Source organism: Sminthopsis crassicaudata, chromosome 2 (assembly GCF_048593235.1).
Source record: "Sminthopsis crassicaudata isolate SCR6 chromosome 2, ASM4859323v1, whole genome shotgun sequence".
In the NCBI taxonomy this organism is placed as follows: Eukaryota; Metazoa; Chordata; class Mammalia; order Dasyuromorphia; family Dasyuridae; genus Sminthopsis; species Sminthopsis crassicaudata.
This window is the reverse complement of record NC_133618.1, coordinates 207,912,572-207,928,249: the sequence shown is the minus strand read 5'-3', so window position 1 is coordinate 207,928,249 and position 15,678 is coordinate 207,912,572. Positions and strand designations below refer to the sequence as shown.

At 35.6% G+C, this 15,678-nt stretch overlaps 1 protein-coding gene across 1 annotated transcript in view; it reads left to right on the top strand.

Moving 5' to 3' along the window:
• CAPN14 (calpain 14) overlaps positions 1-15,678 on the top strand; it is a 148,663-nt gene that overhangs the window by 27,022 nt on the left and 105,963 nt on the right. The window contains exons 12-17 of the mRNA XM_074284735.1: positions 5,409-5,614; positions 6,079-6,115; positions 7,709-7,765; positions 10,082-10,139; positions 13,121-13,185; positions 14,273-14,341. Coding sequence (XP_074140836.1) covers positions 5,409-5,614; positions 6,079-6,115; positions 7,709-7,765; positions 10,082-10,139; positions 13,121-13,185; positions 14,273-14,341 — 492 coding nt within the window. The remainder of the gene's footprint in view (positions 1-5,408; positions 5,615-6,078; positions 6,116-7,708; positions 7,766-10,081; positions 10,140-13,120; positions 13,186-14,272; positions 14,342-15,678) is intronic.

The following is a 15,678-nucleotide window of genomic DNA, read 5'->3' as shown; positions in this document are numbered from 1 at the left end:
GAGAGAGACAGAGACAGAGAAAGAGACAGAGACAAACAAAGAGAGATGAGAGAAAGAGAGAGAGCAACAGAGATAGAGAGACAAAGGTATTTCTAATTTGCAGCTACAGTAGTGATTGTAAATTAACAATAATAAATTTTAAAAGTTATTATTGTTTCAGCATTTGGTGTTTCAGCTAAAAAATACTAGGATTCGCCTTCCTGGGACACTTACAGATAAAACACAAACCAGAACCAAGTAATGCTGCTGCTGCTGTTGTTCTTCCTTCTCTTCCTCCTCCTTTTTCTTTTCCTTTTCTTCCTCCTCCTCTTCCTCCTATCACCACCACTATTACTTCTTTCTCTCCCTCTCTCTATGCACACACAAATACATATATACACACATGCATAAATTATATAAACAAATATATTTCACAAATAAATTATATGTAAGTTCATATATTACCTATAAATTAAATTTAGTCTGTAGATCACTTTCCTCATAATAATTCTTGAGATAAATAAAGCAAATATCATTCCCCCTAATTTACAGATGTGAAAACCAAGACTGAGAAAAGTGAAGTGATTTGCCCAGAATTATAAATTCTGGACAGTAATTATTGGAACTAAGATGCAAAGCCAGGCCCAGTGCACTATAATTAATCACTCTGCTAGAGTTTGGACTTCTTTAGATTGGACTAAATTAGGGCCAAGTGTTTGAATAACAGAACTATTTTGCATCAATTTTTAGAGATTTTCAGAATCCTCTTTCTGAAGAAGCACAAATCATGCTTCAAAGATCTCATACTGATTACCTTAAAAATTCTACAACTTTATAGAATACCAATTTAGGGAATTAAGTTATTGAGATCATGCACCAAAACACTGAAAAAAGCAACAATCTAACCCAATTCTCCTGCTTCAATCAACCAGTCTATCAATAGAGTGCAGTATCATGCTCATTTCACTAAGTCAATAATTCTTAAAAAACATGCCAAGCCACTCTTATGTACTGTTCTACATTTCAGAAATCCTAGGCTCCTAGTCTTCATCACATCTTTCTTCCCAGAAAGAAACAACTTTTGTATTCCCCACCCTGAAATAATTTGTCTATTTCCCAGTTCCTTAGATGTCTGTTCTGGAAAATCCATCAGCATGGGTGAGAAAACAAAATAGCAAAATCATTTTTACTTGCCCAGAATACATCTCTCTTTGTCTCTCTTTCTGTCTGTCTCGGTCTCTGTTTCTGTCTTTCTCTGTCTTTCTGTCTCTCTGCATGTTATGTCTTTCTGTGTCTGTTCTCCTTTATATCTCTTCCTCTCTCTCTGTCTTTCTCTGTTTCTGGTGGTTTGTCTTTCTATGTCTGTCTCTTCTCTATCTCTGCCTCTGTCTCTGTCTCTCTGTCTCTCTGTGTGTGTCTCTCTGTGTCTGTCTCTTTGTCTCTCTGACTCTGTATCTCTTCTCTATCTCTTCCTCTGTCTCTGTCTCTCTATCTCTGTGTGTGTCCCTCTGTCTGTCTCTCTGTTTATGTCTCTTCTCTATCTCTTCCTCTGTTTCTCTCTCTCTGTCTCTCAGTGTGTGTCCCTCTATGTGTCTCTCTGTCTCTTCTCTTCTATTCCTCTGTCTCTGTCTCTCTGTGTATATCCCTCTGTCTATCTGTGTGTGTCTCTCTGTCTCTCTGTGTGTGTCTCTCTGTGTCTATGTCTCTTCTCTATCTCTTCCTCTGCCTCTGTCTCTCTGTCTTTCAGTGTGTGTTCCTCTGTCTGTCTCTCTGTCTGTGTCTCTTCTCTTCTCTTCCTCTGTCTCTGTCTTTGTGTGTGTGTGTCTCTCTGTGTCTGTTTCTGTCTCTCTGTCTCTCTGTGTGTGTCCCTCTGTCTGTCTATCTGTGTGTGTCTCTCTGTCTGTGTCTCTTCTCTATTTCTTCCTCTGCCTCTGTCTCTCTGTCTCTGTGTGTCTGTCTTTCCTCTCTCTGCCTCTGTCTCTCTGTCACCTCTGTCTATCTCTCTCTCTGTAACACTCTCTCTCAATAGCTCTTTCTAGAATCTTAGCACCTTGAAAGGGATATCTGGGGAAGAAAAGCTTTTTGAAGTCTTCCCAGATTCTTTCTTAACTCTCCACTCTTAGGATAAGTGGCAAGCAGAATCTAAACGTGTAACTCTTCCAAATATCCATTTCCATCAACATTTTTTCCCCTTTTCCTTTAAAAAAAAAAAAGACTGGTCTATCATTACAACCATACAACTAGTTTAATCTGAGATTCTGATCAAACTTTATGTAACATTGTAGGTTATAATACATTTTAAAACCAGACCCATAGCTTCATCAGTGTAACTGCTGTTGAAGAACTCCCTTTATAATTACGAGCTGGCAACTTCTTACAACTCACAGTCTTTGAAAGGTGTCTGGAGACCCCGACAGGCCTCCAGCCCAGATGACTTGCTCAGGACCACTTAGCTAGGATTTGCCAGGGACCAGACTGATTTCAGGTCTTTCTGCCTCTGAGCCTAGAAGTTGCTGATCTCTGTAAGCAAAGGGAATTTCTACACTGATGAAATAATAGGTCAGAATACATAGCCTTACAAAATGCCTCATGTAATAATGATAAATAATGGTGTTTGAAAAGTGTCTTAAGGTTTACAAAGCCTGTTTATTTGTATCATCTCATTTGAATTTTAAAATAATTCTATGAAATTAGTGCTATTATTGTGTTTGCCCCACAGCTAGTAATGTTTGAAGCAGGATACTATTTCAGGTTTTCCTCTCTCCAAGATCAGAATTCTACACGCTGCACATTAACACTGTATCTCCAATAGCAGGTATATAATTATATACTACATTATAATTTAATTTTAAAAAATCATATTGATGACACAGAAAAGGGCCAAATCTTGCTGTTAGAGTACAGATCAAAGTTTTCTGTATATAATTGTTATATTGGCATAGAACATAATAGGTCTAAATTTTTGATAATGAATGATTTTTTGATTCTCTTTCTCCTCCTCTTCCTCTTCCTCCTTCTCATTAGTCATTGGCTTAAGGTGGATCAAAGCAAAATTTACAGTCTTTTCTTTTTCAAGAATTTATTTTATTTTCAATTTGTGGATTAAAACAAGCATTTTCACAATATAGCATAAAAATAATTGCACATGAAACTGAAAATCTACTAGGTACAACTTGCTATTTTAAATATATAGCAATGCTATATAAATTTTTTCTTTTTTTTTTTCTTCCCTTCCCTTATCCCCCACCTTAGAGATGGGTGAATACATATATTTCCATTTTTAAAAGGAAAATAATGTTCAAAAAGCAAATTGGTCAGTGATTTCCCCAAGTCCACACAGCTAGTGGTATTTAGTTAGACTGGAATTCAGGTCTCCTAATTTCAAGTGTCCTTTAATCCCTTCTTCTCTACTGTGTTTCTCATCCCACTATCTTTTTTATCAGCTAACATTTCATTTATTTTTTTTAAAACAAAGCTGATATGGTTGAGATATATATATATATATATATATATATATATATATACCAGATAATGGTAGGCACCAAATGTTGGGGTTTGGTCATGTAAAGAATTGACAATGGCTATTCTTGGGGTAACTAGGTGATGAAGTGGGTAGAGCACCAGCCCTTAAGTCAGGAGGACCCAAGTTCAAATCTGACCTCAGACACTTAACACTTTCTAGTTGTGTGACCCTGGGCAAGTCACTTAACCTCAATTGCCTCTGCAAAAAAAAAAAGAAAAGAAAAGAAAAGAAAGAAAAAAAAGACAATGGCAAAAGGTAGTTTTATTTAGGAGAAAAGGTTACAGACAAAATGAAGATATACAATAGACACCAGGAATAGTAAATATTAAATAGAGTTGGGACATCATATAAAGACAAGTTCCTCAATGGAACTCACAATTACCTGGGAGAAAGGGAACTCCTCCATGAAGTTAACTGGCAGGCTGAATCCCAAAAGGGACTTAGTACCCTAAAAGAGTCTACTATAAGGGGGAGAAGTGGGGTTGAGAAACACAGTGGGATTAGGAGAAATACTACATGGTATTAAGGGGAAAGACAGAATGAGGCAGAGTTTTGTGGCAGACTGACCCCAAGGAAGCCAGCAAAGAAGCCATGACCACAAGTTGTTTTATAGTGAAAATTTAGCCTCAGGGACAACTAAGATTTCTCACTGGATTACCTCCACAGAGGTAAATTTATCTCTATCAAAACTTATTTCTATCAGAATCTTCTTCTTGCTTGCTCCAGGGAACAATTTATTATTTTTTTAATCAACAATTTAGTTTCTTTCTGCCTACCACACTCACCTTCCAGAACCTCATCAAAAGCCTCTTGAAGAAAGTTTCACTATTCAGCCCACCACATTTGAGCCATTCTGCAGTTTGATTATGAAATTTTCCATCCTATAAGGAGAAGCCAAATGGACTGTCCAAAAACCCAGTATACCTCTTTTCTAACATGCCCAGAAGGGCACTCTGCCAAAAAAAAAAAAATTAAGTATAAAGAGAGTGGGAAATGTGTTTTTTTTTTCTTTTGTCTGTTCTATTTAAAAGGCACTTCACAAACCTTTATAGTAGAATATATATACATACATATATATATATGTATGTATATACCTTGACATATAAATGACATTCTCCTTCATTGCTAATTAAGAATGGGATATATTTGCATACTATGATATAGGTGATTTATTGTGTCATTCAATGTCTAAATTGATCAATAAGCATTTATTGATCACCTAAATAAAAACCACCAACGTTCCCACATGTTCTTTTCACCCCATTATCATTCCTTAATCTTTGGCTGCTGTTGTGGCTGGTTCAGCTAGTCTTGCTTGATAGTGTTATATAGTGGACAGTGTCTTGATTTAGTATAATTGGGCTCTAATCTTAGTTCTGATACATGTTATATGTAATTTTGATCAAGTCACCTCTAATATCTTGGTTTCTCTTTATTTATAATATAAATAGTAATAATAATAGCTAGCATTTACATACAAACAAAGGGTTGCAAAGCAGTTTACAAATATCATTTCATTTAATCTTCACAACTCTGGAAGGCAGGTGCTAATATTATCCCCAATTTACATATGAGAAAACTGAACCAGATAGAAAATAAATGATTTGCTCAGGCTCATATAGCCAGTAAGTATCTGAGGGTAGATTTGAATTCATATCTTCCTGATTTGGATTCTCTACCATTGGGACCTCTGGCTGTTTAAAAACCTAGATGACTTGGTTCCTCTCTGTCTTTAATCTACAATTATTTTTTTTTCATGACATCTAGGTTTCATTTTCTTCTCTGGCGACTGAACTTTTATAGCTCTAGTTCTGTTTTGGCCATGACCTTGAGGATTAGGGGCTGGGAGAGGAGGAAGGATTCCTATAATTGCTTTATCTGGATTGTTCCTCTTTTCATTCAGCAGTTTTGGAAAGGCAACGAACGGCTGCCCCAGGAGTTCTTCCAGCGAACCACACCATTGTTCATTCCCAGAGACTTTCAGACAGAACGGGAAGTGAGCTATGAGTTTTACCTGGAGCCAGACACTTACCTCATTGTTCCCTGTACCTCTGAGCCTTGGCTGGAATCTGAATTCATCCTAAGAGTCTTTTCCAGGAAGCATGCCTTATAGTAAGGAAGCCACATGGTCTCTCATGGAGATGAATGGAGGGGAATAGAATGGACAGCATGAGCAGGATGGAGAAGAAGCTAGTGACTAGGGAGGCATGGGATGACTCATGGGTTTATACCCACTAGTATATGGTCTCTTGCATGTAACAAGCCTTCAGTAAATATGGTGATTCGTCAATTGAAATGTAGATCTTAAAAAATTTTATAAAAGTTACAAGGACTTCACCACAGGTCCTTGAAATTGTAAAAACTTAGATTAGAAAAGGAGGAAAGGAAATCTGCTGTTAGATTAAAAGCCATTGAAAAATAAAGGAAAGAAAGATAAGAGCCAGGAGGATGTATAAGTGAGAACTGTTCACAAGAGGCAGAAGATGGAAGAAGAAATAGGAAGAGGGAGATGCTTGATCAAAAATGTTCTCTTTCCTACAATGTCCCTGAATACATCATTTTTTTTCTTTTCTCAGTGAAATGGGCAGTAATTGCAGCTTTATTCTCCCTAAGGTGAGTTGATAGGAGGGAGTTTAAGTCTCTTTTACTGTTTCCAGTTTTAGAGGAGGCTTCCTCACTTTGTTGTGCATTACACACACACCAACTGTGCCATACTGACTAGTAGCCATCTATCTCTGATCAGACACTGAAAAGGATGGTAGCTAGGCTACCTCAGGGGAACTATGTCTTATTTCAATATCTTTTCAAACCAGCTCAGTCTTCAGCATGAGCTAAATGTCTTGTTTTTTTCTCCTTTATCTCTTTATAGTCTATTTCAACCATTTCACTTATTCGTAAGTTCAAGGAAAGAGAAGGTACAAACTACAATTGTTTGGATACTTTTTAGTACCCATGGGGGAAATAAGCATTTATTAAATGCTTACTGTGTGCCAGGTACTGTTATATAGTGCTTTAAAATAGTGTCTCATTTCTACCAAGGTAGAAGAATTATTTTAAAAAACCGCTTGAAAGTCATATATTAATTGAAATTTTTATTTTATATTTGAGTTTAGAATCACAGAGTTACAAGGGACCTTAAGGATCACGAATCTAGAATGATTAAGGGTTTAGTTCAGCCACATAAATAGCTGGCATTAGAATCTGGATCATTTAGTTGAACCTACTCATTTTAGAAATGAATAGACCAAAACTCAGGGAAGTAAAATAACTAGCCTGAAGTCACACAGCAGAGTTGGAATTAGGTCCTATGCCTCTTGATTTTTAGTCCAATCCATTTCATTTATTTATTTATCTGTTTTTCTGTAATTCTATTACCACAGATAATAAAAAAAACCCAGGCATACTGACTTTTTCCCCCTAAAAAATCAAAATGCTTTCCAAACTTTCTTAGTAGATATTTTCCTCACAATTACCTTTTGGGAATATTCACTCCTGTATACCAATGGAAAAACTGAGGGCTAAAAAAATGACCAGTCTAGATGAGTCAATATTAGTTAACCCTCTAGATCAGAAATCCAGTTCTAAGTCCTATGTTGTCTCTCTATGATTAGCAGAAATAAAGGAGGGTTTAGAGTAAGGAAATCTCAGTTCAAATTTTCACTATCATTTCCTGTCTGTGTAAAGTAAGACAAATCATTCAAACTCTTGGAGTCTCAGTTTCTTCATTTGAAAAAATGAAGGGGTGAGGCTACTTGAACTTAAATGTCTCTTCCATGTATATCATTTGTGACAGTATGATCATGGGGCTCCCCAACAAAGCTGTTGGTGCAATGATGTAGTTCACAAGGGTGGAGTTCTAAGCCAAATGTGTGAGTGCAACAGGTTACCAACTGAATCAGTAGAAAGACTAACTCTTAGCTTTTCAGTAAAAAATAAAATAAAACTAAGACTAAAAAAAAAAAAAAAAGATTGAACAATGAATAAAATTAGAAAGGATTTTGAATAGGTCAACTGCCATCCCTCTTTTTCTCTCATGCATGGAGATGATTGGCAGTTCTGAGGAAAAACTAATGATTCTGTCTCTCAGGACTTCTTCCCCTTATCCACAAGCATAAAGTTAGTGTAAAAGATAAGTAGCACCTAGAACTGGTAAGGAATTATATACAGTGTAAATGAATGAGCCCCTTTTCACATTTCTTCCCACAGGAGATAGTTGATAAATATGAAGGAGAGGAGGAATTCTTCATCAAACTATTTGAAAAAGTAAGTGGACATCTGTTGTGCTATGGGAGCCAGTGGCTGCCGGAGGTCTAACTCAGACCTGTAGAATGGATCTCTTCATGTGGGAGGATGATTATGATACAAGGAGAGTGAAAGTCAGTTGCCTCCTCTGATCTCTCTCCTCTTCCCTCTGCCTCCAATTTATTTCATTCCCAATCCACAAGGAACACCTGCATCAGCAAAGGCTGCTTTGCAATTCCTTCAAGTGTTATGATTCACAGCTGTGGAAGCTCTTACAGAATTGACTGTGGATGGACAAAGGGAACAGGGCAGAGGTTACTGTTCTTTCTAAATTATATGCTTGACCTCCACATGTAAGCTAGGCTCATTTACCTTCTCCCAACTTTTTACTTCAGAAAGAAAGGTATAAGATTAGGGTTTGTTAACTTGAGGTATGTGAACTTTTTTGAAAATATTTTAAAAATACATATAGTTAAATATAAATATATTTTAAAAACATTTTTGGCAACTATATTTCAATATAGTTGGTTTTCTTTCTAATCTTATGCATTTTTAATGCATTTAAAATATCATTCTGGGAAGGCGTCCAGAGCTTCAATAATAACTCTCTTGTTATTTATCAGATCACTTTGGCCCCTGAGGGGATGAGCCATGATAGGTCATTCTCCATAGAGAAGAAAATCTATTAACAAGCATTTATTTAGCCTCTACTATATTCCAGGCACTGTGCTAAATATTGGATATATAAATATAAAAATGAGGCCTTCACTGGAGCTTACATACAATCATTTGACAGTTAAGAATCATACTCTTCTAGGATGGGATTTTAGCAATGACATGCCCTGGGGAATCAGGAGTACACAGCAAAGTCTAGGTGCACTAAATATAATCTTTGCTCATTTGGCCATTTGCAGAATTACCCAGTCCCAAGAATCCTACAATAGGCAATCTGGGAAAGGAAATTGTTGTGAAAGTCTGATATGTCACTAACTACAGAGAAGCTAAATTTGATTAGGAGAAGGATGGTTAAGAATTCTGCAAGACTGTAACCTAGTATTTAAGGATTGTCATCGTAACTAAAAGGTTCATGAATCTCTTTCTTAGGTTATTAACACAATAGGGCCCTTTTAACCATAGGATCTTAGATTTAAATGTACAACTTATTTATCTTCTATTCCGATATTGATTTGCCTTTGGCATTTCACTAAATTAATCCTGAAGAACCAGACCTGAAGCTTCACCTTTTATTTACAGTGAATTTTCTTTGTCTTCCCTAAAGCTTTCCAGCTGTGGGCTGTCTGCACTTGATTTATAATATAACCTCTTGGTTTTTTAATGTAATTTTATTTTTTTAATTAAAAAAATCTATTTTCTCTCTCACCCATTCTTTTCTCCCTCCTTTCCCCAAAACAAAGAAAAAGGAAAAATAAAACCCTTGTAACAAATAACCAGAGTCAAGCCCACATTAGTTTTGTCCAAAATGTTTGTGTCTCATTTTGCACTCTGAGTCTATTATCTCTCTATCAGGAGGTAGGTAGCATACTTTATCATTGGTAACAGGACTTTTGTAAAAGTTTTGTAAAACTCCAGCTTTTTTGTTACAGTTAGAGAAGCAGCAAACTTATGGTTTATCACTCCAACCATAAGTTTGCTGCTTCTCTAACTGTAACAAAAAAGCTTAGCCAAACAGGTGCTATTCTTGTCCAGCTGTTTGCTCTTCAGCATCAAAGAATTCCTGTTTAGAAAAGACCTTGAAATTGTACTGAATAGAGACTGGAAGGGAAGATTCCAGATTTCAAGAGTTTATATTGACACATGATAACTGATAGTGAGGTCCCAGAAGTCAAATCTGATCCAACTAAGCATCTATTAAGAACCTTTTACTTCAAAGTACTGTTCGAGGCACAAGAACTCAAATTAAAAAAAAAAAAAAAAAAAAAAAAGAAAAGAAAAAAAGAAAAATAATTTTGCCTCAGGGAAATTACATTCTATTGGAGGAGTAAAATTTGGATGTAAGTATACATATGATAATTTTCAAAGAAGAAAGTGAATGCTAACAGCTAAAGGGGCAGATCAAGAAAGACTTGCCATTGTAGAGGAACAGAGCCTTGAAGAAAGACTGGGATCTTTAAGAGGTATTTGTGAGGAGGGACTACAGAGAGGCAGGAGGTGGAGGGCTATGCTTAGGTAACAGCAAACAGACTAGTAGCATTCATAACGGAGAATATAATGAACTAGGAAAGGTATACTGGAGTCACTTAGGTTTTTTATTGCTTTATGTTCTATCTTCACTAATGATAAATAACTCATCCTCTTATCTTTTGTCCCTCCTTTCAGTACCCAGAAATAAATGCGATTCAATTGCAGAAGATTCTGAATAACATGACCTGGACATGTAAGTGTTTCAAACTCTTTCTGTATAAAGACAGAAGAGTTCTAGCTTCCATGAATTTCTAACTTGGAATGTTTCTCTCTGGTAGTGGAATGCCATCCTTTGACCTCATTATGTTGACTTGAGCACACAGCAGACTCATACACTGGCCCAACAATAAATGCATTCTTAGAATCAAGAAGCTCAAGATGGAAGAGAACTCAGAGCACATCTAGTTCAATCCATACCCAAGCTAGAATCTCCCCTACAACATATATGATGTACAAATGTCTTAGTGCAATTTCCTGCATTAAGACTTTTGGAACACTCTATATGTTCCCATTAGAAGACTAGAATGGATTGAATACTCCTGTGCTCTACAGGTAGTCCATTCTATTTTGAGATAGCTCTATCTATTAGAAGGCTTTTCCTTGTGTTAAGCTTAAATCTGCTTTCTGTAATTCCCATACTTTGATTAATGTAATTCCCATTCTTTCTGGGATCAAATTTAATCCTTTTCCATGTGACTTACAATTTTAAGACAACTATCATATCTCCTTTAAGTCTTATCTTTTGCAGGCTAGATATTATATAGATTTGAATATGGATATAAACATATTAATATTCATATAAAGTATATATGCATATATTGTCTGTACACATATATAGGCATATATATGTACATGTTTATATATGTGTATCTAGTTCCTTCCATCAAACTTTATACCACTAATCTGTATCAATCATCATCCTCTGGATAGGCTTTTGTTTGTCAATGAGGTTCACCATGTAATAGAAGATTGAAAGTTGACTGGCATCCTGAGATTTGTAGTTCAGAGAGAAAAACATTCTCTTCTCAGAGTCCTTTGTTTGTAATCCAATGCAGGAATTTACATTTTTTTCAAATTAAACTTCATCATATTAGACTTAACCCACTGTGCTAGTATATCAAAATCTTTTTAAAAAAATTCTAATTCTCTAGCTTTACGTCACCTGAAAATGTTGTAAGCATGTCTATGTCAAAGCCCAAGGCATTACTAAAAATGTGAGCAGAGCAGGCCAAAAAAGATCACTGCAACCCTCCATAAGAATAAGAGATACCCTTCCAGGTTGGCATCAATCTATAAATTCTATTCTGTGGGTCTCATTGCTCAATGAGTTTCAAGCATACTTAACTATGTTATTTTCAAGCAGTGTTGGAAATATTTACCTGCTTCCTTAGGCAGGATATGTAAATATTTTGATAGATGAACTGTAAAGAATGATTATTTTGTTCATTTTACTGCTGTAGGAGATATTACTGTGGGATGTATATATTTTTAAAAATTGAATTGTGGAAGTAAGAGCTGGCTGGTTAAAGACATCTGGGTGGACTGATAAAGTTTTAATATTTATATGCAAGGCTGAATAATAGGGGAATATTCCCCCCCACAGTTTATGCCAGCAAGTAAAGACTCAAGTCATTCCTTTATTTCTTCTGTTTTCTAGTACTTATGGGAAATGAGCTTTAGGATTGCATGCATCCTAAGTCCTATTGAATGGTGCTTGTTCAAAAGGGGCTGCTATATATGACAGAAGTCCAGAATGTGACTTAACTGATTTTGCCCCATATTCCTTTTAAATTCCTTACAGTACACAAATGAAGTTATTTTATTACTGTTATTAATTATAATAATTATTAATATTATTAAATAATAACAATACACCACTAACTTAGATAACATATTTCTAAGGGTTCTTAAAAACTATGTAATATTTTGGAAATATATGTATTATCCTACATTTAGTTTAGTTATTTTGTTTTTTAGATACAAATAGATGAAGGTGGTATTCCAGGCTGATAACTGTTCATATTTTTAAAAATCTAGGGATTTTAGTTGACTACAATGAGCATGTGAATGCTAAAAAAATGTTAGTGTCCCGAGCATAGGAGACAGATTGGTCATAGAATCGGGAATTCTGAGTTGAAATGTCAGTTTTGTCAGTTTTGACACTTATAGAACTATGCAACCAGGGCAAGTCACCCCACTGAGACTCAGTTTCCTCATCTATAAAAGGAGGATAATAACAATATTAGGCTCATATTAAATTCTTTTTTAAGGTTAATGTGAGAAAAGTGCTTTGTCAGATCCTAAGGTGCTATAGAAATTTGAGTTATTATGATAATATTTATAATAATAATTATATGCTGAATGGATCAAGCCATATTTGGACTAATCTGCCCAATTTCTGTTTGCCATATTTTAAAAGATTTGCAGTGAACTAGAATGTGTTCAGAAAGGGTGACCAGGGTAATGAGATATTTAAAAACCATGTCTTCCTTGCTTTTTTTTTTTTTTCCAGGATCTACTCAGGTCCACCATTACTCAATCAACCAATCAATATATATTAATATTTATCATGCCAGGCATTATGCTAAGCCTTCTTGCTCTTTCAATGACCTCATCATAGTAACTGTCATTTATAGAGTGTTTTAAAGTTTTCAAAGTATTCTGCATGCATTACATCACACTCACTACTTTGCAAAGTAAATCCTACAAGGATTATCCAATGCAAACAATAAATTTATAGATGGGAAAGTGGAATCTCTTCAGAGTTAAATAACTGGCCTGTGGTCACATAGTTACTTAGTATTAGAGGTGAAAGATTTTCCTGATTCTAAGACTAGTATTTTTCCCATAATATTCTTAATGAACTTCTACTTAATCAATAATCCTAACTCTCTGTTGTCTGTTTTACCCCAGATAGTAACAAAGTTGCTGGTAATTTATCCAGACTGTCTGGTTATCACACATCAGAAGACCATCCTCCCTGGATTCTGCTTTTTCTCTTTACTATCAGATCTAATTCCTCTCATCCCAATTTCCCCCTTATATTCATTCATTTAAGTGACCAGGACACACTTACCTTACTAGAGTGCCAAAGGAAGTGGCTTCTTGAGGTCTGGCACTGTGGAAACCAGACCCGAGAGGAATCTTATGTAAATTCTCCCTATTTCTTTGCAGACCTGTCCAACCCGAAGCCCACCTTCAGTATGGATGCTTGCCTTGGTATTCTGGCACTGTTTGATGTATCTTTTCCAGTTTTAGGGGATGGAGGAGGAAGGAGAAGGGAAAACTAATCTCACTTTCCAAGGATTCTTCAAAGCTCTGAGACAGCCAGGAAGAGTGAGGCACAAGAGTAATGACCTAGGATTCCATCTGTAGTCTTTCTGTGATTCCTCTCTTTTACAGATTAGGTGAAGAGGACCCAGAAAAATTACCCACCATAGAGAGAGAGGGCTACTGGAATGACAAGATCTGAGAGTATGAAGGAAGCTTTAAAACCATCTAATCCAACTTTCTCATTTTTCTTATGAGGAAACAAGCATCTGTCTTCCCCAAGATTTTTCATTTGAGAATAGAGCACCAAAATGGAGTCAGAAAACCTACATTGTAATTCCTGCCTCAGACACTAAGTAAAAATGTGATATGATCAAGCCACTTGACTTCCCAGTGCCTCAATTTCTTCATCTGTAAAATGAAATCAATACCTGAAATATCTGCCTCATGAAGTTGTTGTAAAGATGAAATGTAGTAACATGTGCAATATGCTTTGCAAGACTTAAAATGCTTGCAGTTAATATCATTAAGGGGAAGATTAGCATAAAAAATAGAATCCTGGACTCTAGAATATGGAAGACCAAATTCTGTTTTGGGCACTTACTTTGTGACACTTCACTTTTGCTGAATCTGAATAATCCTGTTCTGTAAAATAGGGATATTTATATCTTTTATATCCTGGGCACTGCAAAAAAAAAAATAAAATAGTCTTTGGCCTTGAGGATCATACATTCTATTAGAAGGAAGCAACATATGTATATATGCAGGCAAAGATAAAGTATATACTTTATATATGTATGTATAAATATAAACATGTGCAAAAGTACATATAATACCTAAAAAATTAATACAAGATAATTTGGAGAGAAGGCACTAGCAGCTGGGAAGATCAAGAACAGGGGGAGTTTGAACTAAGCTTTGAAGGAAACCACAGCTTTAAATCTACAAAATGAATGAATATTACCCAGATGATTAAGAGTTGATTATAATTCCATGTCTGGAAAGTTCCATTGTTTTATTTTGACTTGTCACTATTGACCTTGACTCTTAATGAAGTTTAATGCCACAGGGACTGTGGGCATTCAAGAATTCAGGTGCCTGTGGAAGCGACTGTTGATCTATCAGGTAAAAACAAATCTTAACCAAACTGAATTTTCTGATTTTACTGTTACTGTGGTTGAAATATTTAACATTGATTGAGTCTCCCTAGGATATCTATTTCTGCCATATAAAAAGATGTCACCCATTCTTAGAGGTTGTTTTGAATACTAAAACAAGCATTGAATTGCTTATTAGGAAACCTGGGCTACCATTACAGTCATTTTGTGACCTCCAGGAAATCACTTGATTTCTTGGATTCTTAGATCCTTTATCCAGAAGAAAAGAGGAAGAGTGCCTAGGCAGGGCTCTTCCAGCATGAATATTTTATGACTCAGTTCTATAGCACAATGACCTTCCTTCATTTCCTTATCCTAGGAAATGGGACCTCAGACAAAGTGAATGATTCTAGTGATTTTTAGACTTAGGTCTTTAACACAGTATTACTTGTGAAAAATATAAGGGTGCAAGAAGATTAAAGTAGAAAAAAAACCTCAGGAAAGGTATTTATAATGGTACTTCTTTTTAGTACAAAGGAACCAACAACAAAGTAGAAACCTCTCATTTGAGGAATGGCTAAGTAAATTGTGATACATGGATGTAATGCACTGTGTTTCAAGAAACAATGAACATGAAGAATTCAGAAAAACATGGCAAATCTCGTAGGAACTGAGCAGCAAAGGGAAGTAAGGAGAATTAGGAGAACAATATATAATAACTACAATGGGGAAAGAACAACAATAATGAGATGAAAACAAATGCCATATCATTCTAAAGATCAAACCTAGCCCTGAAAAAGAAATAGGAAAATGCAACTCCTTTCCTTCTTTGCAAATATGGGGAATTATGAGTATGGGCCACTACATACACTATTCTATTTTGTTGATATACTTTTGATGAACTGCTTTTTCCTCCTCTTTTTTATTTTCTGTTTTCCTCTGGAGAGGAAAGAAGATTAAGAGATATCTAAAAATAAAGGTGATATAAAAGCAAAAGTTATTAATAAAAAAAGATCAAGTTAAGGGCTCAGAAACTATATTCTAGGAGAATTTGATGAAGGAAGTGGGATATATTTGCTCTGGAGAAGACTACTGGGGAAAAAATAACTGTCTTCAAATATATGAAAGGGTATGTGGAGGTGAATTTGTTCATTGTGGCTCCAGAGGGAGGAAATCAAATTAATAGAGGGAAAATCAGGAAGCAGATTTCTGGTCTCTCTAAGAAAAAAGCTTTTTCATAATGAATGTAGTACCAAAATACCTTTTTGCTTTAGAATTAGAATGAAAAACAAATAAATCCTTGAAGATGATCAAGTCTAATCTTCTTGGTTCGTGGATGAGGAAATAGAAGCACAGAGTTGTAAA